We start from the raw sequence: 8,780 nt of genomic DNA on the forward strand, positions 1-8,780 counted from the left end.
GTACGTGAGCTCCTGCTCCTTGTCCCGCCCGCTTCATTTCCATTACCCGCTTTCCCGCATCCGGCCCTATCACCACTCCTCATCCTCGTTTTATCGGGGTTGCCGTGCCTCCTCGCCCACGTCTCCGGGTTGATCGGATCCTGGTGGCTGAGGAGCGCGTCGTGCGGGTCAGTCACGACGCGTCCCAACACTCCACTTTGGCCAGGACATCCGGGGGCGTGGGGGGCCCGTGGGGCCCAACACGGGTCCAGCGGCCTGTCGCTCGCGTTGCGGTTGGGTGCTCCTTGCGGGTTTCCGCTTGGGGCGCCTGGCCGCGAGCAGCGGCTTAAGGAGTCAAGGGGCGGCGGCGCTGAACCACGGTCAGGACGGGAAGGGGTCTCCCCGGTTACACCTGGCCGTGTAGGAGGCGTCGTTCGCCCCGTATGGCACCGGGGTAGCCCTGACGGCGACCACCTCCTGAGGGAGTGTTGGACCGTCCCCCAGTTGGGCTCCGTGGTGGGTGGGGAGCCCCGGTGCCGAAATAAAAACCACCTTGTATGGTTTCTTCTCACATTAAAAAACCGTCCTCCGAAAGGGGGACGGACCTCGATAACCCCAGGGTGCAGAGAAGAATCTGCGCCCCCCGGTCCACGGATCCTGATCTTCGGCAGTAAAGAGATAAAGCTGGCTTCCCTCTTTTCCGTTTCAGAGATGGAACGGCTGCGACAGGTTTGGGAAAATCGTCAGATGCGACAAGCTCAGAGATGCAAAATAAAAGTGGAGTTCGCTATTGGTCTGGAGGCGAGTAGGGCCATGGCAGCTGAGGAACTTACGTATAGTGTGCGGGATGAGACTGTAAAGCATGAAAAGACCGTGTCAATATCAGCAATACCACATAAGACCAAAAATTCGTCCAGGGGCGTTGTCAATTGTTTTGATCTTCGCGACATCGCGGAGGACGAGATAGTCGAAGAACTCTCAGAGTTTGGTGTGATGAGCGCTCGCGAGATTCTCGTCAGACGGGGAGGAGAGTGTTGCCCACCAACAACCTCATTCTGACGTTTAGTTCCACCGATTTGCCGGCCGAGATACGTGTTGGATGCGCTCGAGTGAAGGATCGCCCCTATGTGCCTGACCCTATGCGGTGCTACCAGTGCCAGCGATTCGGCCATACCAAGCTCCACTGTCGTAACCGCCCAGCATGTGGTAAATGGGCGTCATTCGAGCACACGAGCAAAGTTTGCAGCTCTGCTGAACCCCACTGCGCCAACTGCGGCAAGGACCAAATCCCACACACGACGTACGACCGTATATGCCCGGCCTACGCGAAAGAAAAAGAGATTATATCGATAAAAAACTCTGAAAAAGTCTCTTTTCGTGAAGCTCGTGAACTTTACGACGACAGCCATCCAAAAACGTCGTATGCGTCCAAAGTGAAAACTTCGTTGCCACAAAGTAATGCTATCGAGCACATGACAGCAGTTCAGCTCGTGGGACTTCTGAGGTCGTTTGGCCTGTCGGTTGTTCCCTCGGTCCGAACGCCCGACTCCAAGCCGGCACCCCAAGCTCCCTCTCCGCCGATCGGGCAGTCGGTGGACACCGCTCTGCTGGCCTCCTCGGTGCGCGCTGGATCACCAACGAGCGACGGTTGAACGACGGCTCGGCGTGGTCGGAGTCCCCGCGCGCCGTCGGCCGTGCCTTCGTCTGCGACTCAATCGGTCCCTTCGCTACAGACACGCCTTTCCAGTGCCTGTGAGCGTGTGGCAGTGACGCTGGAGCGTCAGGAGGCTGACAGGCGCGTCCGCGAGGCCAAGTGAGCGCGCTTGGCCGAGCTGGGGCGTGCCAAGGCGGCAAGCCGTCTGTCCGGGGCAGACAAAGAGCCCGTCCCCCGAAACAGAACTCCATCGCCACGGAAGCCGGTGGACGCCCCCACTGGTCCCTCGAACCCCGGTAGAGGTCCACCAATGGGCCCTCCCCCGCCTCCACCTCGGACTGGGTACGCTGGTGTAAGGCGTGTCCCAGCCGTATTCTCCATCTGACGGAGGGAGCCCAAAGATTCGTCCTAGGGTGGGGCACGGCCCCCTGGAGTTAAGCCGTGGCTCTCGATCTGAGGCGTCTGGGCATACAACTGGCGCAGCCAAGCTCTTTTAAGACGCGACTTGTTTTAGCTTTTTACACCGACCGTTTTTTTAATGCATCCTTTTACAGGCGTTTCTACAGTGGAACTGTGGAGGAATAAGGGCGAACGCCCTCGATCTCGAGGCTGTCGTCAGCAGGGTCTCTCCTGCAGCCGTGGCGCTGCAGGAAACCAAGCTAGCGTCTGAGCATTTCTGCTCCTTCAAAGGATATGCGGCGTTTCGCAGCAACGTGTTGGCGGAGAGCATTGCTCACGGTGGCGTCCTCCTGGCAGTTCATCATAGCGTGCCAGCGAGGAGGTTGAGCTTGCGGTCCACACTTCAGGTTGTGACCGTGCAGGTTTATTTCAATCATCGCCACATCACTGTTTGTTCACTTTACCTTCCACCAGGCATCGCTTTTCCGTTAGTGCACCTTACATGCCTGCTGTAGTTAGCATGCCTTACTTGCCTGCTAACTACAACGCGCCTTTCAAACGCGCCCGAAAGCTTGAATATGATTGGGAATACCCGAGTTATCCGATCCGAGTTCGAGTCATCTGTAAAGTTGTGAGACTTACTTACGATGTTACATGTTCATAAGGGCCTATCTGTACAGTACGTGCTATAGGCTATCGTAAGTGAACAGCGTACGACTTGAGCCCGTAATATAAGCCGCAAGATCACGTGCAGCCCGTTATGAACGCATCAGTAGAAAGCGTTTCAGGCTTTAAAATATAACAGATGGTGCATCGGTGCATTTGAACATGATATCCTAACAGCACAACCATGAGGATTCCGCCGCCGCCCCCCGACCATGATCAAATCAAGGCGCCCCTGCCCGTACATAAATATTCTCATCGTTTGGGGTGGTCGATTTCTGGCGTGCAGCGCCTCCTGCCGATCCCGGAGTCTCTTCGCTGCCCGAAGCCCTGGACGGTCTCGGCCCCACCTGGGGCCCTGACCGCCTCCGAGATCCAAGACTGCAGAGGCAATGACGCTGAACAGGCAAGGGCTGGCCAGAGCGTCACCACAGTTGCTCTCGTTCACCATGTCGTCCCAAGTACTTGCGACGGCCCGCCCCCCCGGGAGCGTGCAGCGACCAGTGGCTTTGAGGCGGCCTCGCGGCGGTGCCGGCGGCGGTTCTACCCGGGCACGTGCGCTACAGTCTGAGGTATGGCGCCGTGCGAGGGATGGTCAGCGACACTGATCACCAACCACGGCCGCACTGCGGTCCCACCACATACCTCCCTTCGCAAGTCCACAGCGCTGCAATGGCGAACTGCGGTCGAAAAAACTATAAGCCAACCAAAGGGCCTAATCAGGTTAAGAATCCCATACAGTCCAGCGCACTCGAAACATGGCCAGGGCCCAGAGAAAAAGGCAAGGGGCCTCGTCAAATTCCATGTGTAGAGCGGATCAAAACCAGCGTCTCCGAACGACGAGACGACTCAGAAGTTAGCAGTGGAAAGCTATCGTCCTTTCAGCTACCTTGGATAGCAGGATCATTTGTGGACTTGCTCATTCGAAATAATACAGCAATCTTTTGTAAGGCAATCATATAACATTTATCATGAATATTTCTTTATGAAAAATACATACTTGCCCATTAAAATAGCCATAGGCCGTTTTTTCTGGGTTTTGTGACTCATCTGAACGCATTTCCAAGGACCCCAAGCATGCAATAAACATAATCCGAATAGAAACTTTGAAATTTGCTGAAGGCGTGACAAAAACCAGATACCCTGGCATTAAACATAGCATTGACGTTGACTAGTCACAAACATCGGGACAGAACTCATGCTGCAGGGGACCATCTGTCACTTGCAGCACACTAAGCCCACCAACCGAATTTACCGGGCGAAATCGGTCTCCTGACCTACCCTCCTAACACCGGCTACAACCCTGTTCACCACGCTAAACTTTCAGCATTCGCTCGGGAAGGGGACGATTTGACCCCCTCCCGAAGGTCGTCCCAGAATGATTTCCTAACGGTGCAGTGTAGCTGCGCGGAACTTTGCATAACTGTGTGTAATTGAACAGAGGACCTTTTGGTATAAAAATTGAGTGCACCTTGCCAGATCACTGGCCTATGGCAGGTCAAAGTCCAGCCACGGCTAGCACCTGGCAGCGAATACAATTTCTAGGGAATCGCTCGATCTAATGTGAAACCGTAATGTTGTACGAAGCCATAAATCTCCGAGATAATTTCGTAGACAGTAGGATCATTGCTTCTAGGATTACCATTTTCACTGACCTTGGGTCAGGTATGCAGGTAAACCCGAGGTCTCTGGCTTAGTCTTTGAGATCTCAGGGGGAGGAGGGAATGACATCTCCCACCTGAGTGTGGTGTTCAACTGACCACTCGGACGAGTGTTAAGACGATTCTGGTCCAGGTGTTATCGGGTGCTTTCGGCGACCGTAAGCCAATGCGTTCTCCAAAAAATCGAAGTAACCTGGCGAGCCCGGCATATGTCTGCTCCTATTCATCGCCAGTTGCGTTCACTTTCCCGACACACCCGACCACCTTTTTTCTGACCTCAGAGAGGCCTCAATATCTCACCGATCTCTCGCGCGCCCACCGGCGCCTGACGGCGGGCACGAGCCCCAGTGCCTCAGTGATGTCAGGTCACGCTGGGCGCCACCTGGTGGCAGTGCGTGAAAGCCGCCTAAGTCACACCCGTCTGTATTTCACACTCGCTATTTACAGCCGCCAGGGCCATTGCACAGGGCCGCACCAGCAACGCGGCGCCGTTCTCTACTGCGACTCCGTCTTGGTGGGGTCCTTTCGCAGGGTCCAGTCGTGCTTCCACATGGCCACCGTGCCCTGCCGGCGGAGAGGCGAGCGGGTGAGGAGAGTACGGCGGGCAAGGGGGAGGGTGAGGGGACCAAGGCCGATGAGGAACGCAATGCACGTAAGGAGCGCGGCGTGGGCGAGGGGAACGACGCTGGTGAGGACAGCGCGTTGGTGACGGGAGCGATGCGGATGAGAAGAGCGAGGTGGGTGAAGGGAGGAAGGCGGGTGACGGGAGGAAGGCGGGTGAGGGGAGCCAGATCAGTGGGAGAAGGTCTGCACGGCCGGCGAAATACATGCAGGCAGCGCGCGCGGAAGGCTGACAAAAGCCGCCGATCAGCTTCAGCACCAGAACAAGTTTTGGCGTGTGTGCGTGTGCGAGTGGCATGACAGAGGCACTGTACTTCACCAATAAATGCAGCCCACACATCGCACTCTCAATGAGCCGACCGACGCCACCGCTTCTCGCGCATGCGTGTAAAAACTCCGCACGCCCAATCGTTTCAACGCAATGTTACAAAGGAGAACAATCGCATGACCATATCGATATTGCTATGCCCACGCGCGGATGTGACGAGCACCGCAGCAGAGACATAGCCGGCGCAGTCACCTTCTGAGGGAAGTTGGGGCTCTCCCACCAGTACCACTTGTCCTGCTCCGCCGCCTTGAAGAAGAAGGCAGTGACCGCGAAAATGCCGCCCCACCGGGCGCCGGTCCACATGCAGTGCTCTGCAACAGAGCCGACCCATAGGTAGTCGCAGACTGCGCGTCATTATCACGGTCGCCAGAGGCTACACCCCGGAAGACATTGGTGAAGTGAAATATACCCGCCGAAAGATCGATGCCGGACACTAATGACCAACTGAGATGCCAGCCACTCCCGAACAATTACCTTGCTTTAAAAAGCAAAGAAAGCACCTTTTCAGGTCAATGGAACTTTCCACACTGGGATCTCATTATGCTGCATTCACAACTTGTGGATGCGCTATACTGCTGCAACCCTGAAAACCCGTCTCTCCACTCCGCATCCCACGCTCCCCCGCTGGTCGCCCCCTCGCCCACCCCACCCCAGCGCGCCGCCCACCAGCTCTTCTGCCACTCACTCCAGGCGCCGAAGATGCTGCCAGCCGCAAAGCCACCTGCCATGGGGTTGAGCAGGTCGTCCTTGCCGCGCAGGTTGGTGAGCGCGCAGGCCGTGGCGGCGAACGTCGCTGCTGACGTCACCATTGGGATGGTGATGTAGCCGAGGCCGTGCGCCGTCTGCCAGGCGCCCACCGGCTTGGTCACCAGCGCACAGTAGCTGGGAGCTGCCCAGGCACCTGTCGGCCGCACGGGAGTGGGGTGAGACCCTCCAGTGCTGTCTGGCCCCATAGGCTCCACCTATGTGCTGCGGGCATGCCCAGCTCACACATTCCCCGTCGAAGTGGCTGCTAACAGGTGTGGCAGCAGTAACAGGTGGTACTGAGGAGGGGCATGGAGGAAAGTTGGAAGGAATGGTAGATGCATCCTTTCCATTCAGTGCTATCATCAAAATGTTCAATAACTGTCAGACACATCCCTACACCTTCCCTTTAATGCCTCCTGAGCCTTTCCAAACAACATTTTCATCAGAAATGACCACCGGTGTGGTCATTGTATGCAACATGCAACATTGTACCAACCATTCCTGGGTTTACACAGGCACAGAAACCAGGCTAACAGGGGGTAGAGGAGCGCAGCAGTACACAGCTGCTTTCCAAGTGTTTGCCTCATGGTAAGACATGGGCTTAAAAAGCTCAAGGAATATTTCTGCCCTCATAGTGAGCCAACCACCTCTAACTTAACTGACCTACTTGGATGAACCCATAAGAACAATGTTACACATTGCCATCCAATATTTCAGTTTGATCCTCTCAAGGCCAATGTATGGCCCAGGCATGTGGCATCATGCAATGAACTGGAACTGTTCCCATGTAGAAATGGGATCAGGTTTTTCAATATGGCATGCTCAGGAGACTAATCTAGCCATCCATGCAAACTGTTTTGGGCAGTCTTGTTTAAAGAAGGCCAGAGATTTGGAGCCATTAACATTTGAGACATATGTTAAAGGGTATACACAGGGAGGTAATATAAACTAGATCAAAATCCAAGAATCAGAAAGCTGGGAAAACAGAACAGAAAGACAAAACAGAAAGCTGGGAAATGCCTCCCTATAACCTAGGATATGAGCCGGATTGCAAATAAAACTTACCACAGATGAACATTTTCTGCATAACAGTGAAGTACAGGCATCAAATTTAACATATGTACAGCAGAAACAAGAAAGCTCTATCACACAGTCCCACCAATTTCAGAAAATGGAACTGATGCTGTACTGAAAATGTAATGTAATGATAATGATGTTTTAAAGGTGATATCAGGCAAATATACTCCAAAAATATTATTCACACAACACTTGACAAAAAATCAGTATCTCCCCATAGCTATGCAACTGAGCAAAAGCCCCTTACCCCTAGCAATGCTAATAAACCTTTATTAATTTAGTTATGCTGCCAAAACCACCAACCTCTGAAATGGAGACTTTGGCATCTTGTTCAATGCATGCCACTAATCATTCCACAAGCAAATGAAGTTATACAAGTTGCAGTTTCCTTAAACAATGCAATGCCCTCCAAACATCCCTCTATAAACTACAAGTCCACTCACTGAACACAAGTGCTGTTTTAGTCATAAACCAGATCTTCTTGTGGCAGTCTTCACCATCCTTAGTATCATAGTATTGATACCCTTTAAAAAAGCTTGTCATTTCGCTCCCTTTCACACTTCTGTTCAAAAAACCTTAGTTTAGCGTCCGATGGTGTTGACACGCAGGCGATTTGAAACAGCCAGAAATAGATGCTATCCAACCGATGCCAATAGCACCAGCTACGTAAAGCAAAGGCCACTGGCGAAAATAGCTATGAAATGCATAAACAAGAGACACAAGAGCTCATGCGCATTTAACAGTCAACAAAGCATGGAAAGACGCCCCCTCAGTTTTCCCAGGAAAGACAGCCGAGTTTAACCCACGGCAGAGTAGGGGGCAGAGCATAGAAAAGCAACGGATCACCAAGCCAGGTATCATATAGTCAGACGTCACAGTGGTCGTACATTACAATACCAGTGTAACGCGTGATGTCGGCACTGGAGATGTGGGCTTCAAAAATAAAATGGGAATTTAGGCGCTCCGCTGATTTTCTTATGACGTCATACACAAAAGCAAAACATGGGTAAAGCTGATGCGATTCTCTTGTTACTTCCAGATAAGAGGCGTCTAAACTTTTTACAATCTTGATTTTCTTTAAAATTAATGGCAGACATAGCACTAATCAAATTGCATGCCTTGCCGTGAACATTTTTGTTTTTACTGTAATTTGTTCGAAGAGATTTTTTCCATCATTGCACAAATAAGAGCACCATTCAAGTGCAAATTTGGTGGCATATTGGCATAGTTAAAATCAAAGAGTGGTATTTGACAACTAATTAACTCAAAGAGCATTAATCTTAGCTTCAAAAACTCGTTGCCAAAATCCGAAGTAAGGTGTGCTAAGAAGAAAAACCATCCTACTCAGCTGTTGAAAGTTACACCCCATTTCTGTGGCGTACCTTGCGCTATTGAGGCGTGTACTCCGCCCAGCATTTGTCGCTTCTGCCCCGGCCTTGCGAGCACCTAACAGAATTGTGTTAGTTGGCGGTAGCGGGAGGATCGATAAGTAGGTGGGGATTGGCTGTCATTATTGCGCTATGCGTTTTTCCTTAATAAATGGGTTCCATAGACAAAGGAATCCTAAACTTATTAAAGGACATCAATGCGCGCCTAGCGTCAAAAGAACTGGCAAAAGCAAGAAGGCATAATAATGTCTGGTGGCTATCTG

General features: G+C 52.7%; 1 protein-coding gene across 3 annotated transcripts; it reads right to left on the reverse strand.

Moving 5' to 3' along the window:
* Positions 1-4,763: 4,763 nt before the first annotated feature.
* LOC119107603 (uncharacterized) lies at positions 4,764-8,000 on the reverse strand. Of its 3 annotated transcripts, none has more exons than XM_037231106.1 (5): positions 7,976-8,000; positions 7,573-7,691; positions 5,991-6,206; positions 5,498-5,616; positions 4,764-4,920 (listed from the first exon to the last, which is right to left on the reverse strand). In XM_037231106.1, the coding sequence occupies exons 2-5, from the start codon at positions 7,670-7,672 to the stop codon at positions 4,852-4,854; spliced, it is 504 nt and encodes a 167-aa protein (XP_037087001.1). In that variant the 5' UTR covers positions 7,673-7,691; positions 7,976-8,000; the 3' UTR covers positions 4,764-4,851. The 3 variants fall into 3 exon arrangements, with proteins under 3 accessions (XP_037087001.1, XP_037087000.1, XP_037086999.1); XM_037231105.1 differs by having other exon boundaries at positions 7,936-7,988; XM_037231104.1 differs by lacking the exon at positions 7,976-8,000 and having other exon boundaries at positions 7,573-7,929.
* Positions 8,001-8,780: the final 780 nt, after the last annotated feature.

This window comes from Pollicipes pollicipes, unplaced genomic scaffold, assembly GCF_011947565.3.
Source record: "Pollicipes pollicipes isolate AB1234 unplaced genomic scaffold, Ppol_2.1 Scaffold_6686;HRSCAF=7923_pilon_pilon_pilon, whole genome shotgun sequence".
NCBI classification, from domain to species: domain Eukaryota; kingdom Metazoa; phylum Arthropoda; class Thecostraca; order Pollicipedomorpha; family Pollicipedidae; genus Pollicipes; species Pollicipes pollicipes.